The sequence below is a fragment of the Acomys russatus genome, chromosome 5 (genome assembly GCF_903995435.1).
Source record: "Acomys russatus chromosome 5, mAcoRus1.1, whole genome shotgun sequence".
NCBI classification, from domain to species: Eukaryota; Metazoa; Chordata; class Mammalia; order Rodentia; family Muridae; genus Acomys; species Acomys russatus.
Window position 1 is genome coordinate 30,537,337 of NC_067141.1, and position 17,647 is coordinate 30,554,983.

The 17,647-nt window shown below is 48.6% G+C and overlaps 1 protein-coding gene across 1 annotated transcript; it reads left to right on the plus strand.

The window, feature by feature from the left end:
* The first annotated feature begins 445 nt into the window (after positions 1 to 445).
* On the plus strand, positions 446 to 12,653 carry Eef1g (eukaryotic translation elongation factor 1 gamma). The gene is made up of 10 exons (XM_051146100.1): positions 446 to 602; positions 1,813 to 1,971; positions 2,763 to 2,826; positions 2,972 to 3,114; positions 3,615 to 3,758; positions 6,792 to 6,921; positions 7,155 to 7,359; positions 11,779 to 11,951; positions 12,045 to 12,169; positions 12,416 to 12,653. Exons 1-10 carry the CDS (start codon positions 591 to 593, stop codon positions 12,572 to 12,574), a joined length of 1,314 nt encoding a protein of 437 aa, XP_051002057.1. The 5' UTR covers positions 446 to 590; the 3' UTR covers positions 12,575 to 12,653.
* The last annotated feature ends 4,994 nt before the right edge of the window (positions 12,654 to 17,647 follow it).

The following is a 17,647-nucleotide window of genomic DNA, read 5'->3' on the forward strand; positions in this document are numbered from 1 at the left end:
TTACCTTGTGCTCGGGTGTACCCCAGCCTGAGAGGTAGGTGCAGGTGACATGGCAACTTGGTCTGTTCCCTACTTTGTTGTGGAAGTTAATAGCACGGTATTTTAATCGGAGCCGACCTAACTTTCAAATGTTTCGGCCATGGGTCCCAGCTGGACAGACATCCCTTTATAGAAAAACCCGAACTGGAACAAAAGGCATTGGCCACCCATTCTTGCAGCAGTTCTTAGGCTGGAGCTGCAAGCCACCGAGGGGCGGTGCTTCCGTCAGGTTCTCACACTTTGCCCTCCCTCGGTGAGCGCCAGCTTCTTATAAGGCTTCCGATTGGTCGGCCCCGCGGGCGGGGCATGCCTGGCCAGAGCCGTACTACGCCGGCGCCCCGCTCTTTGCGCTCCAGGCAGCGGGCCCCACCCCTTGCTTTTTCCAGCTCAGCGCGGCTGGAGACGGAACTGTCGTGCGTTGCCTTTTATGCCGTCTCGCTTTCCGGCCGCTGTTTCCACACGGCTTTCCCCTCCCCCCCTCCCCTTCCCTCCCTGGCGGCTTACTTTGCGGCAGCACCGACAGCCCCACCCCCTTTCTCTGCGGAATCACCATGGCGGCTGGGGTAAGTTTGCCGGCTCCGGTGATCCGGGTCACCCTATCCACCGCCATCCTTATCCTGAGTCGGGCTAGTCAGCGCCGGGGGAGTGTCAGACCCAAGCAGAGAGCCGATCTGGGGTCCACGGGCCGTACCATCGGAGAGCAGGGCTCCCAGGGTCCTGGAGGGGAACTGAGGCTGGGGCTCGGAGGCCAGAGGTGGAATGTTCTGGGGATGAGGAGAAAAAGGGGACGCTGGGTCTCCACTGGCCGGAGCTTTAAAAAGTGTTTTGGCCTCACTGCCATCTTGAGATGTGGCATCTGGGCAGGTTGGTGTAACTTTTGCGGCCGTTTGTGTGGGTCAACAGCGGGACAGTGGAAAGGAGAGGGTCTTTGTGGACAGGGCGGCTGGCATAGTTAGGGGAGTTGTCTCTGCGGGGGGTTTGGGAGCCAGAGGAATCAAGGAACGGTGACGTGGGACCGCGGTGACCCCCGCTGGTGAGCTTTCAGTGGGGAGCCGCCTGGGAACTCACTGAAGGACAGGACCAGAGGAGTGTTAGTGCGCGGCGAGGAGAGAAGGGCTTTTTAGGTTGAGCAGGCATGGCGTTAGAATGCAGCGTGCCTAGGCTGAGGGGCAACTTTGAGAGCTCGTCGGTCTGTGTGTGTGCTTTTGGAGCGGGACTGGCCTGACGGTAGTCAGACAGCAGGTCACCATGAATGAATGAAACGGGGCTCCGGGAGGGGTGGTGGGGGTGTGTGTGTGTGTGTGTGTGTGTGTGTGTGTGTGTGTGTGTGTGTGTGTGTGTGTGTGTGTGTGTGTGTGTGTGTGTGTGTGTGTGTGTGTGTGTGTGTGTGTGTGTGTGTGTGTGTGTGTGTGTGTGTGTGTGTGTGTGTGTGTGTGTGTGTCTGTGTGTGTGTCTGTGTGTGTGTGTCTGTGTGTGTCTGTGTGTCTGTGTGTGCGCGCGCGCAGATGGGAGTCTAAATGGGACCAGAGGTTTTGAAGGGAAGAATGCTTGTAGAGATGTCCTTAAGGGAGGTCACATCTGTCGGCAAGCTTTATTTAGCAGCTGGTGTGTGGTTCTGCTCTTGGTGTTTCGGAGGACTCTGGTTACATAGGGCATACTCAGTTTGCTTCACCAGAAAGAGTGAAAATGATCCCAACGCATTGGAAGTGCGCGTGGGGAGTGGCTTTCAGGATCCTTGTGCTGACGTCCGTCCTCCACTCCTATCTCTCCTAGACCCTGTACACATACCCTGAAAACTGGAGGGCCTTCAAGGCCCTCATCGCTGCTCAGTACAGCGGGGCTCAGGTCCGCGTGCTCTCCGCACCACCCCACTTCCACTTTGGCCAAACCAACCGAACCCCCGAATTTCTCCGAAAATTTCCTGCTGGCAAGGTGAGTAGGGAAGCAGAGACCCCCCCCCCCCTTTAGCATTCCATTGTATATTCTTTAACATGGAAGAGATTTTTACGGGGCCAGGGATGTAGCCCATGAAAGGCCCCGAATTTGACTGTCCAAGGCCCTAAAAGGAAAAAGAATCCTTTTGAAAACTTCTGGTAATCCCAGTACTCTGGAGACTGAGGCAGGAGGATTGTGCAAGGTCCGCCAGCCTATACAGTTTAGTGAGACCCGGCTCTAAAAAGGAAACATTGGCGGTGTGTATGGTTACGAAGGGAAGTGCCTCACAGCTGCTCAGTGACTGTTAAGGAGATGTATTTTTGAGCAGGTGTTGCAAACACATCAAGCATATCCTGAGTTGAATTCTTATCCCAGAGTGCTTTAGTATAGCTGAATATCCAAAGCTAAGTATGAAAGAGAGCAAATGCTCTATGTGGGTTGTGCCTAATGCTTTGGGCCGCAGAGTTGTAGATGTAGGGCTGTCTGATGATGACAGCTATATTTAAATTTATTTATATATATTTATTTATTTATTAGACTCAGAGTGCTGGAATCAAGGTATGGGGCAACACATTTCAGCCATGTTTGAATTCTTAGTCCAGACACTGGATTGATAGCACAAGGGTGACCAAATATTTTTCATTCCGGGTTTCAGATAATGTCATGAGTTTGCATAGCAAGGAGTGTTCCTAACGTACTCTTACTTAGAACAGTTCAATCATGAGAATTTGCTGGTGGGAGATCCCTGTGTATTTTTTACTTTTGTGTTTTTGTTACTTTGTCCCCAGGTTCCCGCCTTTGAGGGTGATGACGGATTCTGTGTGTTTGAGAGCAATGCCATTGCCTATTACGGTAATTTGTGGGGAGTGCAGGATTGAGAGGGTCTGGAGGTGAGGCTATAGAAGTGGCTGCAGCGGACAAGGTGGAATCGTAGAGACCTGGCTTGATTTTTGGCGTATGATCTCAAGGTTCAAAGCTCTATGTTCTGTCTTTGCAGTAAGCAATGAGGAGCTGCGGGGAAGTACGCCAGAGGCAGCCGCTCAGGTGGTGCAGTGGGTGAGCTTTGCTGACAGTGACATCGTTCCTCCAGCCAGCACCTGGGTGTTCCCAACCTTGGGCATCATGCACCACAACAAACAGGTACACTTGGGCACTCGGGGAGAAGCTGGGGGCACAGCTCCTGCATTTTGAGAAAAGGAAGTAAAACAGGAAAATATGGCCAGGATTGTGTGGGCAGTGCAGAGACTGATGAGTGATTGCTGTCACTATAGTGGAGATAAAGGCATGTTGACCATGAAGAAATATAAGTTGAATGGTTTATTTCTGATAAATTTTAAATGATCCACATGGGGCAGGTGGCGCATGCCTGTAATGCCAGTGCTGGGTGGTGGGTGGAGAGGCAGAGGCAGGCAGATCTCTGAGTTTGAGGCCAGCCTGGTCTACAAAGTGCCTCCAGGACAGCCAAGGCTACCCAGGGACCCTGTCTTGAGAGGCCCCCCCCCCCCCAATTTTTTTCCAAGTGATCCGGGAGTCTAATGATAGAGGGTGGGAGCTGAGCCAACACTGACTAAATGGCTTCTTTAATTCTGTTAGTTGTTGTTCGGGGATTTGAGAATAAATTTGAGTATTCAAAACAATAGGCCACTGAAAATGCAAAAGAGGAGGTGAAGCGAATCCTGGGGCTGCTGGACACGCACTTGAAGACAAGGACTTTTCTAGTGGGCGAGCGAGTGACACTGGCTGATATCACAGTTGTCTGCACCCTGTTGTGGCTCTACAAACAGGTACGGTGTGTAAAGAACCCATTTGATGGGGTAGACCAATACTGGGGTACCCCAGACTGCTTAGGACCAGTCAGTGGCTGTAGGAATCCCAGGATTAATGAGTACTGTGATGGTTTTTATCTTAGGTGATGTTGGCTTAGTGTCTGTTTGGCTGAAACTAAGTTTCTTGGGAATTATGTATTTAATTTAAGATGGATAAAGACTGGGTATGGTGTCTTACGTTTGTAATCCCAGCAGTTTAGGTTCTGAGACAGGAGGATCATTCTGATATGTGGTGATATCAAAAATAAAAAGCAAAAATTAAAGCTATATAAGAGGCAAGGATGGTAACTGCAGCATCAAGGGCTTTTGGAGGAAGATTCAAGTCCCTTTCTTTGCTTCGTTATTTACAGTTAATAGTGCTATGAGTCTTTGGTTTTTCGAGACAGGGTTTCTCTTGTTACCTTGGACTCATTCTGTAGACCAGGCTGGCCTCAAACTCAAAAGATCCACCTGCCTCTGCCTCCTGAGTGCTGGGATCAGAGGTGTGCGTCACCACTCCTGGCTAGGTTGCTATTTTTTAAAAGCATTTTTAAGCCGGGCGTGGTGGTACACGCCTTTAATCCCAGCACTTGGGAGGCAGAGGCAGGCGGATCGCTGTGAGTTCGAGGCCAGCCTGGTCTACAAGGTGAGTCCAGGATGGCCAAGGCTACACAGAGAAACCCTGTCTCGAAAAACAACAACAACCCCCCCCCAAAAAAGCATTTTTAAAATTTCCATTTATATGTGTTTGCATGTATATACACATGTACATCCCAAGGAGCGTGAATTACAGATGTTTATGAGCTATCATGTGGGTGCTGGTATGCAGCTCTCCAGGGACTATCACCACTATCCCTGCATTAATGTAATTTTTTTTTAAGTGTTGTATTACTAGTTTTTCAGGCGTTAGCTCTGGACCCATTCTGTTTCATAATTAGTCCAACGAGGAAAAAAAGGAAAAATGCTCCTACTGTGTGCCAGACAATATTCTTCACAGGGTTCCATCTACTGTGATGTTTCCATGCCCACAGTTAGTAGGTGCTTAAGGATAATGTAAGAGTTGCGGAGCCACCCCCTCCTGTTTTGGCAAAGTAGAAAATGACAGGAGCTGGAGAGATGGGTCAACAGCTAAAAATGCTAGCTGCTCTTCCAGAGGACTCTAGTAGATTCCTAGCACCCACATAGTTATAACTTTAACTGTAACAGCAGTTCCGGGAGGTCTCGTGCCTTCTGGCTTCTGTGAGCACTAGGAACCTGTGGCGCACAGACACGTGTAGGCAATACCTGTATAGATAAAAGTCAAAAGCAAGAAGTTTTTTAAAGTAGTGTGGGGCTCGGCACTTAAGAGCACTTTTTTTTGCAGAGGATTCATGTTCAATTCCACATACACAAATGGCAGCTTATGTAGAACACTCTAGCTCAAGGGGTAGCCAGTGCCCCCTGACCTCGGTGGACAAAATGCTCAAATACATAAAAATAAACTACATCATAAAGACTTTTAAAGAACGATAGTGAGTTTTTCTTTTTAAGATTTTATATATATATATACACATATATGCACCTGCATGACAAAGATAGTGAGTTTTTCAGTGAAGGAGCATTAAGGGCTGTTGTGTTTGTGCTGGGCACATGTGCTCTGGGTTTGGTTGTCTCATCAGTGTAAGTTACAGTTGCAGTGTGGAACTAGAATGGAGCCTAGTAACATGCTGTACCTGGTATGCTGTAGGTTCCTCTCCCAGCATCACACACAAAGTGTCTTCTGGGGGCATCATCTTATTTAGCAAAATAAGCCTAGTAGTCAGTGTACCCAGCTCACTGGGGTTCTGGTTTTGGGACTCTTAGGCGCTGCTGCCGCCTCTCTGTGAATCTAACTTTTCTTTCCGAGACAGGGTCTTTTATTATTTTGTGGGTTCTTACCCCCATCACTAAATAGGAGAGAAAGAAGGATGGGGGGCTGGGATAGAGATCTTTAAATCTAGTTTCTTTTTTGTTTTTCTACTAACAATCCCCCCGGCCCCCATGAATGACCAACAACCATTTACCCTGCCCCTCTGGACTCAAGCATTTATATATCCTCTGAAAAATTCCCAGAATTCCAAAGGTCACACAATCACAGAAACTTCCTGCAGCTGGCAAAACAGTCCAAAGCAGCCCTATATACCTGCATCTGGGATTAAAGCAATAACATATTCTTATAGTATTTATGTTTTTTAAAAAACGAAAATTCAGAATTCAGAAATACACAGAGAACAGGGTTTCTCTGTGTAGCCCTGGCTGTCCTAGAACTCACTCTGTAGACCAGGCTGGCCTTAAACTCAAAGAGATCTGCCTGCCTCTGCCTCCTGAGTGCTGGGATTAAAGGCATTGCCACATCCTTGTCATAACTTATCAATTTGAAAAGTTGAAAATTTAGTTGGCATGAAAATTTAAAAATCAACAATACACATGAAATGCTTGTGTAAAAGAGCAAAATATTAAATACGTAGAGTAATAATATCTGAAGGAATGGGAACAGCCATCCATTTAGACTGAATGGTAAAGATGGTAGCGAAAGAAGCAGCTGTAATTCCAGGACTCAGACAGGAGGCTTATGATGTGGAGCCCACTCGGGTTATGCAATAAAACTTTGGCTAAAAAATAGGAACAGGAGACTGGAGAGATATTTCAGCGGTTAAGTAATTAAAGGCACCAGCTGCTCTTCCAGAGGGCCAGGGTTTAATTCCCAGCAACTGCATAATGGCACACAATCTTGTATACCTCCAGTTCCAGGGGATCTTTCTCTGTCTCCTGGCCTCGGGGGACATTACACATATGTGGTGCACAGGTGTATGTAGGCAAAACACTCATACACATACATAAAGAATTAATCTAGGAGATGGAGCCGTTTCAGGTTTTGGTGTTGGGGAATGGAGAGGAAAGTGGACCCAGAGGTAAGGGTCTTGGGTTCTGGTTTGGGAAATCTGCTCACGGCCTTACCATTGTTGGTTTTGCTTCTGTCGTCCACTGTGGCAGGTCTTGGAGCCTTCCTTTCGCCAGGCCTTTCCCAACACCAATCGCTGGTTCCTTACCTGCATTAACCAGCCCCAGTTCCGGGCAGTCTTGGGGGAGGTGAAGCTCTGTGAGAAGATGGCCCAGTTCGATGGTGAGTGTGAGGGGCCTGTGCCTGCGATCAGGGTCCTGTGCTCCTGTCACCCCTCGACTTGGAGTACCAAACAGTAACTGACATTTACATTGAAGTGCAGTGCTGGGTGGTATGCGGTTTTGTCCTGGGGGCTTGTTGGGCTGTGCTCGCCATCATTTTCTCCCTGCTTGCTGCCTGGTTTGAAGGAGAAATGAAAAGAGGCTGCATATTTCCTTCCCTCCCTCCTTCATTAGCTAAGAAGTTTGCGGAGAGCCAACCTAAAAAGGACACCCCAAGGAAAGAAAAGGGTTCCCGAGAAGAGAAGCAGAAGCCCCAGGCTGAGCGGAAAGAGGAAAAAAAGGCCGCTGCCCCAGCTCCTGAGGAGGAGATGGACGAGTGTGAGCAGGCACTGGCTGCTGAGCCCAAGGCCAAGGACCCTTTTGCTCACCTGCCCAAGAGGTAAGCGTGTTAGAAGGTGTTCTTTACCTTTCTTCCTGCTCACACACCGAGGTCTGCAGTCTCAGGGTGTTACATAAATACTAGTGGCTGTTAAGTGTAGTCTAGGCTGGCTTGTGAGGCTTGAAGCAGAAAGATGCCCTTGAATTTCTGGCTGATTGTCTCGCCTTCAATTGGGATTACAGGCATGTACTTATATGGAAGTCTTGTGGGTTTGGTTTTTTGAGACATTGTTTCTCTGCAGCCTTGGCTGTTGTGGAACTTGTTGGCGAGAGCTCAGATCCACATGCCTTTACCTCTTGAGTGCTGGGATTCAAGGTGTTTGGCAACATCACCTGCCCCCCCCCCCCTTTTTTAAAGATTTATTTATTTATTATTATGTATATAATGCCCTGCCTGCATGTACACCTGCAGACCAGAAGAGGACGTCAGACCACATTATAGATGGTTGTGAGCCACCATGCAGTTGCTGGGAATTGAACTCAGGACCTCTGGAAGAGCAGTCAGTGCTCTTAACCTCTGAGCCATCTCTTCAGCCATTCCCCCCCCCCTTTTTTTTTAAGGCAGGGTGTCACTTTGTAGCTGTGGCTGGCCTGGAACTCTGCATAGGCCAAGCTGCTTTGATTTCCTGTTATCTGCCTCTTGAGTCCTGGAATGCACCATCACGCCAGAAAGAAGTCCTTTTTATTGGTGGTGTGTGACTTTGTGCCCCTGAGTGCATGCGTAGAGGCTAGGAGTCATCCGAGATGTCTTCCTATATGGCTCCCTGCCTTTTTCTTTTTCTTCTTCTGAAATCTCTGATTGAACCTGGTTTCTGCTAGACTGGTTGCTAGCCCCCACGATCTACTTACCTCTAGTCCTGGGGATTACAAGTGCTAGCCACTGTGGTCAGCCTTTGTGTGAGTGCTGGGGATTGGAATTCAGTTCCTGCTGCTTGCCCAGCGAGCACTTTACCCACTGGGCCATTCCCTTAGCTTCTTGGAGTTCTAACAGATGGGCAAAGGCAGCGTTTAGAATGGAATTTCTTTGCATTTGTTTTGAGAAGGGGGTCTCACTGTGGTTCAAAGGCAATCTCCTAGCCCCCTCCTCCTGCCTCCCAGGTGTGGTGCATGTCACTGTGCCTGACTTAGTTTTGTTTGTTTTGAAGCAGGGTCTTTCTGTGCAGGCCAGGCTGCCTTGAACTTGTAGGGCCTCCTGCCCTTGTTCTCAAGTACTAGCATTGCAGGAGCGTCCCCAAAGTCTACCATCTCTTCTTCTTTGGCCATATTCTCGCCCTTCCCCAGACTTTCTTTGCAGTAGACTGGTCTTTTGAGGCCTCTACTCATTCTCTCCTAGCTGAGACCACTGTGGAGGGAAAGCTTCAGATGTAGCTTAGCTGCTTTCCCTTTTCTTTTCGGGATGTGGAGAAACCCTGAGCAGACAGGGTATCTCTGTGTAGCCAGGCTGTCCTGGATGGAACTCGCTCTGTAGACCAGGCTGGTCTTGAGCACAGAGATCCTTCTGGGTGTGGGCTACCACAGCTCGGGGGTTAGCTGCTGTTGAAGTTGTGTGGGTGGCAAAGGTTTGGAAGGTGCTGGGCTCAGAACTCAGGTTTATTTGAGTACTCTGCAGCCCTGCTCTTGAAAGAGTGCATTGAGTTTTGAACTTTAGTGATTAACCTTGAGCCTTGCACCAGGATAGGTTTTGCACTAACAAGAATTTGTTGTGTAGAGCCAGGTGGTGGTGGCACAGGCATTTAATGCCAGCACTTGGAGAGGCAGAGGCAGGTAGATTGTGAGTTTGAGGCCAGCCTGGTCTACAAAGCAAGTCCAGGGCAGCCAGGGCTACACAGAGAAACTCTGTCTCGAAAAAACTAAGGAAGTGTAGTGCATAAATGTGTCATGTGTGGTTTCTTTGTGTAGTTTGACTGTTCTGGACTCATTTTGTAGACCAGGCTGGCCTCAAACTCACAAATCTGCCTGCCTCTGCCTTCCACATGTTGGGATTACATGTGTGTGCTACTGGACCCAGCCATACTTTTTTTTTTTTTTTTTAAGATGCTTATGTGTTTATTACGTGTGCAGTGCTCTGCCTGCATGTATGCCTGCAGGCCATAAGAGGGCACGAGATCTCATTATAGATGGTTGTGAGCCACCAGGTGGTGCTCTTAACTTTTGAGCCATCTCTTCATCTCCCCAGCTAGACTTTTTAATGCCATAAAATTGAAGCCAGCAACTTCACTCGCATTTGTTTAACATTTCATTCTGGTCATGTTTATTGTTTCTCGGTTTTATACACGTTTTTCAGGGTTTTGGGAACTGAACTTGGGACCTCACCTTTGCTTTGACAAAGTGCTATGCAATCTACCTACACCACCGGCCCTAGTTTTTTGAGGCAGGATTTTGTACTCCCTATGCTGAGATTACAGATGCAGACCACACCTGATCTGCATTACTGGGGGAGGGGGTAATGGATTGTGAAAACAATCCCTAGTCCTGCCTTTTGGCTGGAAGGAGGAGGGTTTGAAAATTTCAGGCCCTTCAGATGAGTTGTCTAGTGGAATTTGGAGACCAGTCTGGGACCTGTGGTTTAAGGGCAGATTTCTGCCTTTGCTACAGTGTAACCTCGGACCAGCCTCCTCATTTAGCCTCATTTGTGAACAGTGTAACCGAGGCTTTGTAAGGATGGAATGAAACAATGTGACACTTAACCGGAGCTCTGCCCTTGGAGCTGCTGTGTCTGAGGATGCTGACCTTGGGCTCCTGCTCCTCCTGCTTCTGTGCCCCTCCCTCCCCCCAAGCATTGAGAGTCTGGCACAACCATTAGTCCCAATTTACAGCAGTATTTATGCTAATTCACTTTAAGTGTGATATATTATGTCATACTCAGGTACTACAAGATAATTTAGCTGCTAAAATTTCTTCTCAGATAGGATTCCAGGCAAGCTTTGAACTCACGTTATTTGTTACTCAGTCTCTGAAATGCTAGGATTATGATGTGCACTACCATACCTAGCATGTCTCAGTGTTGTCGAAAACGGCCAGACAGGCTGGAGAGATGGCTCAGAGGTTGAGTACTGGCTGCTCTTCCAAAGGTCCTGAGTTCAATTCCCAGCAACCACATGGTGGCTCATAACAATTTATAATGAGGTCTGGTGATGTCTTCTGGCCTGTAGGTGTTACCTGGAGGCAGAACACTGTATAAATAATAAATAAATAAATCTTTAAAAAACACAAACCAAAAACCAGGCAGGCCTGGTGGCGCACACCTTTAGTCCCCGCACTAGGGATGTAGAAGCAGGTGGTCTCTGAATTTGAGGCCAACCTGGTCTATAGAGCGAGTCCAGGGCAGCCAGGGTCGTCACACAGAGACTGTCTCATAAACAAAAACAAGTTATGTCTCATAAACAATGTTATGAACGAAACTTTAATTTTTTTCTTTTTGGTTTTTCAAGACAGGGTTTCTCTATGTAGCCTTGGCCATCCTGGACTCATTTATAGACCAGGTTGGCCTCAAATTCACAGTGATCCGCCTGCCTCTGCCTCCCAAGTGCTGGGTTTAAAGGCGTGCACCACCACGCCCGGCGAACGAAACTTTAATAACTCAAGGCTGCATCTGTGGAAACACAAAGGGAAAGGACATTAAAGTATTAGTTATCCCACTTACTGAGATTGTAGAGTTTCTTCAGTCAGTGTTCATTTTTAAAAGCTTCAGTAGATTGATTTTTATTTTATGTGTATGAGTGTTTTGCTTGTATGTTGGTATGTGTACCATGTGTATGCCTAATGCCCGAGGAGGTCAGAAGAGGATGTCAGATCCCCTGGGACGGGAGTTACAGATGGCTGAGAACCATTTATTATTTGGGGTAGGGGCAGTGACCTGAGCCTCGGGGCTGGCTTCCTCGGCATCTGGGTATCTGACCCTGAGTGTCAAACTACTTTGAAGATAATCTGGACCTACGAGCTTTTCAGCATGCAAACTTGTTGCCAGACAAAGAGGAACTAGAGCAGCTGAGTATAAAGGTTTGAGGTAGCTGTCCTCTGCTTGTATTCTGGTTCTAGCATATAACCTAAGGCCTATATGGGGGGAGGGAGACCTAGAGCCTGAGTTGGGGCTCCTGGTAAATGTCCCAAGAGGGGCTAGAGAGGGAAAAACAGACTACCTTGCTTTTAGCCACCACCTGGGGGCTGCAGCCAGCTGTGTCCTTGTTGGGCTCACGCAGATGCTCTGGGTCTGGCTTTCTCATGCTCAGAAATGTCTTAGCTCTTGTCTGGGCTCCTCATTCTCTTCACTCATAGGCTGTTAGTATCTGTCGTTACATTACAGGGACCACTTCCTTCAAGCCAGTAAATGCGAAGTGAAAACTTCATTTGCCCAAAGATGCTTTGCAGTTTCAGTAAGACTTTCTCCTTATGGGCCTCCTGTGTTTTTTCTTCTCTTTAGTACCTTTGTGTTGGATGAGTTTAAGCGTAAGTACTCCAATGAGGACACCCTCTCTGTGGCCCTGCCATATTTTTGGGAACACTTTGATAAGGATGGATGGTCCCTGTGGTATGCGGAGTACCGCTTCCCTGAAGAGCTCACCCAGACCTTCATGAGTTGCAACCTCATCACTGGTGAGAAGAGGAGGAGTGGGTCTGGGAGGAGGAAGGTCAAGGTCGTGGATTACATGATTCCAGAGACTGCATAGACTCCCTTTTTCCCTCCAGGAATGTTCCAGCGATTGGACAAACTGAGGAAGAATGCTTTTGCTAGTGTCATCCTCTTTGGAACCAACAACAGCAGCTCTATTTCTGGTGTTTGGGTCTTCCGGGGCCAAGAACTTGCCTTTCCGGTGAGGAGGGTGCTGGGGGGAATGGAGTAGGCAAGAATATAGGAAACTGGGGGTCTTGGGCATGAGCCAGTAGGTGTGAGGGAAAATTCTGGATTGTACATAGGGAGTATGTTCACATCAGTGTGAGTCCTGGCATCTGATGTCATAGGTCTGAGTTGGAAGTTGGAGAGAGGTGGAGAATCAAATGTCCAGTGTCTAACCATATGCCTCTGTTGGTTTCTTTTTCCCCTTTTTAAAAATCCCCAGCTGAGTCCAGATTGGCAGGTGGACTATGAGTCGTATACATGGCGGAAACTGGATCCTGGTAGCGAGGAGACCCAGACCTTGGTTCGAGAGTACTTTGCCTGGGAGGGGGCCTTCCAGCACGTGGGCAAAGCCCTCAATCAAGGCAAGATCTTCAAGTGAACATGTCTTGCCATCGCCTAGCTGCCTGCACCCACCCTTCGAGGGAGATGGGGGTCATTAAAGGAAACTGAACATTGCACTCTCCCCTGTCCTGCCTCCTTTGTGAATGGTGGATTCTTCAAAGCTCTTGCCTGTGCCTGAGGCATCACTGTGACAGGGCAGAAGTTTCCAGAAGAAGTAGATGCCTGGCCTTGGTTTTCCCTTTATTGCCCTGCTTCCCACAGTGACGCTCTAGTAGCTGGGGAGATGAGAAGCAGACTGGGAGGTGACAGGGCCTTAGTTACTGCCACGTTCTTAAGGAGTTGTATCCCAGACCTTAACCACTGAAGAGAGCTATCTGCTGACAATGCACATAGTATGTATGCAGAGTGTTTTCTGCCATAGCTGTGTCCTCTATGTCTATAGGGGTCAGGTTCCTGGCATCACCTCATATCCTGTGGTCCTCATGCTCCGATGCCCTATCTAGTTGGTGCAGTATTTTCATAGGACCTACATCTCTCCAGTACAGTTAAACGTGCTACAGAAAATTGTTGGTTTGTAGTTGAAGGGCTAATGGTGAGAAAGCTCCGCTCATTGTGGTGCAGATGGCTTTGTTGGGTGTGGTATGCATGAGCACCGTGGTGCTCAGATCTGGGGTCTTCAGCACACCAGTCCCCAGCTCCCAGTGATTTCTCTGCTTGGTGAAACTGTTGGATAGGGAAGGCTCATTTCCTCACCTTCATGGGTAGGTGGGTGGGTAGGTGAGTGGGTGACACTGTCCATGCATTGCAGCTTAAATGCTGCTGACATGCTAGACTAATCACTTGGGGTAGATAACTGGCGTTTTGGTCCTTACCTGGCTGTGGGTCAGCTCTGGTCATATCCTTTATTTATTTATTTATTTATTTATTTATTTATTTATTTATTTATTGAGATGGTCTCTGTCTAGCCTTGGCTGTCTTGGACTCACTTTGTAGACCAGGCTGGCCTTGAACTCACAGTGATCCACCTGCCTCTACCTCTGAGTGCTATGTTTAAAGGCATGCACCACCATGCCTGGCTCATATCCTATGTTTTAAAGGTATGTTGTGTGCACACACTGCATGATTGTGCAGGTACCCCTGGAGGCCAGAAGAGGGCAGAGCTGGCCCAGTGTAGGTGCTAGAAACTAAGGTCATCAGGAAGAGCAAGTGCTCTCCCGCTGAGCCATCTTTTAGCCTCAGGCTTGTTTATGAAACAGTTCTTGCCATATAGTCCAGGCTCGCTTCAAACTTAAGGCCCTGCATGAGCGTCCCAAGTGTTGTGGTTACAGGTGTGGGTACTTGGTATCCCTGCTTTCAAACAAGGAACATTTGAAGTGGAGGCTGGCAGCTGAATCCAGTAGGTATCACTTTGAAACCTGGAATACCTACTTTGAACTTTTAACCATTTCAGTGTTTTGGGTTTTTGCTTTTTTTTCCCCCAAGGCGGTCTCACTGTACCCTAGGCTAAGCTTCCCAAGAGCTGGAAGTTACAGATTTGCCACCGTACCTAGGTGTTTCCCCAAGTTTTAACAGCTCACATTAGATATGAGAAACTAGGAGGGGGTCTATGTTTGAGTTGGTGGGGTGCTTGCCTGGTACACATGATGTGCAGTGATCATTACTGCACACACTGGATGTGCTAATCGTGGCAACCAGCAGGCAGAGGCTTGATTGCTCTGAGTTTGAGACCATCCTGAGTATTGCCAGAACTGTCAGTGCCAATTGGTAAAACTCTCTAAAACCCGAAGAAGTGCAGAAGAAAACCCAAAGAGGTAGAGGCTACCTGGCCTACTTGAGAACCTATGTCAAAAAGCAAATGGATTAGAAACCAGTATGGGCAGACAGTTGACTTCCTTGGTCTCTGGTGCAGGATTTTTGTGTTTCTGTTTTCTTATCCCATCCCTTAGTCCAGGCATAGGGCAAGGGTCTTGGAAGGGAGGAGAGTGACCTTGCTGGGGCTAGGACTATTCCATATATATATCCTTGGACCTGCAGTGTGTTTTTTTCCTTTCTTTGTTTCTTTCTTTCTTTCGAGTGAGTGGTTAGTGAGAGCTGTAGTTTGCAATCTATGTAGCCCAGGATGGGTTGGTTCTTGCTCCAACACTGCTCCCAGGCAGCTCATCTTGAGTTAGATCCAAGCAGCTTGGTCTCACAGGTATTCTCACAGTACTAGATGCTGCTGTGGGGTGTGTCCGTATCTTTGTTGCTGGGGCCTCACTGAACCTGTCAGGCTCCTAAATTCCATTTCCCACCCCACCCCCTCCACTTGTGCAATCTTCACTGTTTGTCCTCTTCATTTTTTCCAATAGCTGAAGATTGAGGCCAAAAAGCCACCTTGTGTGCCACATAATGGGCAGGCCTCAGCCTAGGAGAGAGGCCTTACTGTGAAAGAGTTAAGAGCTCTTTTCAGGTGGGCCAGAGTTTGGGTAGCAGTCTGCCTGCAGATCTGGTCTGGAGGTGGGCAGGGACCCTCACCTTCAGCTCCCTTTCCTGAGCCTGCAGGAAGGGTGACTCAGCAACACATCCTGCTTCTTGCTTCTAACCCTGGTTGGTGGTTTGGTAGGGTGAAGGGTGGCCAGGTTGTTAGATAAAGGGCCAGTATGCATAGGCTCGAGATCTGAGAAGGTATGGAAGACCGCTGGGAAGGGCCCATAGGAAAGAGTTAACAGCAATTTCTAGTTGCAGGTGGGTGGGTGCCGAGCACATCTGGAGTGAGTTCTGTCCAGCCCTGCCCTGGGGAGGCCTGAGTCACCACACTGCCAGCCCGGCCTTCCCCCATCTCAGCTTGGGCCAGAGGCATCTTAGGAGAGCATAGTTCTCTGCCATCAGCCATGAATGCAAGCACGAGCCTGTGAATGTCCCTGTGTGCCAGAGGCTCTGTGCCACCAGCCACTGTCTAGAGGTGGCTGTGCTATGCACAACAAGCAGGCAAGAGTTAGGGTGTCAAGGGCTGAAGGGGAGGGGTGTTTGGGAATGGGTCAAGCTGAGAACACAAGCAGGGTGAAGGAAGGAAGCCATTGTATCCACGTAATGGGGAGAATCTCAGCTCGGAAGGAGGTTGAAAGAAACTGAAGAGGCCAGGGCCTAGCTTTGCAGTCACCTCATAGTCTGTACAGAACCTTGGTTTAGTTTGTAGATAAAGCTGGTAGATACTGGTCACAAGCAGCTATTTGCTGTAGTTTTGTTGGCAACTCTGAAAATTCTTTACTTCTTTAAAGTTCTTCCAAGATAGACCTACGTTATCACTTTTTTTTCCCTTGTGTCAGATGGACAGCTGCTGCATGTCCCAAATGTGCCACTTCCTCCTTTGAAAGATGCACAGGGCGTGGAGGCGAAGGGTGGGGGGCTCTAGAGTATTGAAGAGGAATGAAGTGTTTTGAGGGCCCCACCCAGGCATTTCTAAAAATGTTTCCTTGACAACCAGCACTTCTCAGAACTCAGGATACTTACCAAGAACTCCATACTTAACCATGCTAGGTAGCCATAACTTGCTCACAGTGGGAAAGCAAAGGTATATTGTAACATCCCCCATTTGTTCTGGTCCTCTGTGTTTGAATGTAGTTAAAGAGTACCCACTCTGCTCCCATCCCCTAATGCTGTACAGCTGAAATATTGATGCCCCTGAAGGTTAGAGAAGCTACCACCTGCTCCTGCCTGTGCGCACTAGTCAGGCTGGCATGGCTCCCGGAATTACCCCAGTGAAGTTCTGGGAGGTCCTGTGCTCAAGCACCTAGGGGCTCCGGGAGAGACCCTTCTCCTGGGGATGGTTGCAAAGTATCATAGTTTGCTTTAATCAAAAGAGGAAGAATACCTTGGGTATGTAGTATTGGTTTATCTTGGATATGTGTTTCTGGGTCCCCTCCCCTTTTCCAAGTCTCCCTTTTATTTCCCTGATTTCTTCAGGGAACCTGTTGATAAGTTTGGTTTGTTTGTTTTGCTTTGAAAGTGGGTCTTCAGTATCCCAGCCTAGCCTTGAACTCATGATATAGCAAAGTATGACCTTGTACTTCTATTGTCCCTTCACCTTCTTAGTGCTAGGGTTACAGGTGTATGATCCTGTACCTGGCTTATATAATGCTGGAGATTGAGCCCAGAACTTTGTGCATTGCTAAGAAAGCACCAACTGAGCTACGTCTCCATCCTGACACTGCACAGATCAGGAGCTGGTGGTGAGACCGTGGGACTATTTTCTGATAGGATCTCCCATGGAATGTGCCTCTATTTCCAGCTGTCCCATCCCCTTGCAGCAGCAGCAGCTGTCATGTGAAGGCCTCTAGCTGGCTCAGCCCTTTTACAATTATCTGGCTGGTTCTGCCAGGATTGGGGGTGGACAGCAAGGACGGGCAGAGCTAATGGTAGTTGGGCATGGCAGGGCATGAGGGCACTAGTGGAGCCTTAGGAGGACTGGCTTTGAGGGCTGAGGAAAGGGCTTGCCTGGGTCAAGCAGCTGCGCAGGAAAGGGAGGCGGAAAGGCTCCCATCATAGGAAGGGGGGTGGTGGTGGCTGAGATGGGGCACAATTTTGTAGATGTAAGGGAGAGTGTTATAGCAGGGCCCTAGTTAATCACCAGGGAGATCCTCATTTCCTCTGACTCACAGACTGCAGAGCTGCAGTGCACTTTCCAGCCAGACCTTCAACATGTGGGACTTGAGTCACCCAGTTGCTCAGGGCGTTGGCTGCCTTCTGGTGGCAGCGCCTCCTCCGCCTGGCCCTGACCCCACCCACTCCCATTCATTTCTACTGTTAGGTCAGGGGTTCCTGAACCCACCCCCGTTGCCCCACTCTTCAAATAGTAACTCTCACAGAATGTACCTCACTCAGGGACTCTCAGTAAGCCCATCTCAAGTCATCCCCTACTTCACAGAGAGAAGTGACCTATCACGCATACTTCCAAGTCTCAGTTCTTACAGCCACACACTGAGTCACCTTTGCTCCAAAGTAGGAGAATGCTTCCCTCAGAAGCTGGTGGTAGTTACAGTGGACACAGAAGGTTCTAGCAGCTAAGAAACCTAGAAGTGAAGCAAGTCCCAGGGCCGGGTCAGTTACAGCCGTCTCAGTCCTGGGGCGGGTA

Coding starts and splice junctions, on each gene's coding strand:
- Eef1g (XM_051146100.1), top strand. Junction 3,115..3,614: donor TCATGCACCACAACAAACAG/GTACACTTGGGC, acceptor TCAAAACAATAG/GCCACTGAAAATGCAAAAGA. Junction 6,922..7,154: donor GAAGATGGCCCAGTTCGATG/GTGAGTGTGAGG, acceptor CTCCTTCATTAG/CTAAGAAGTTTGCGGAGAGC.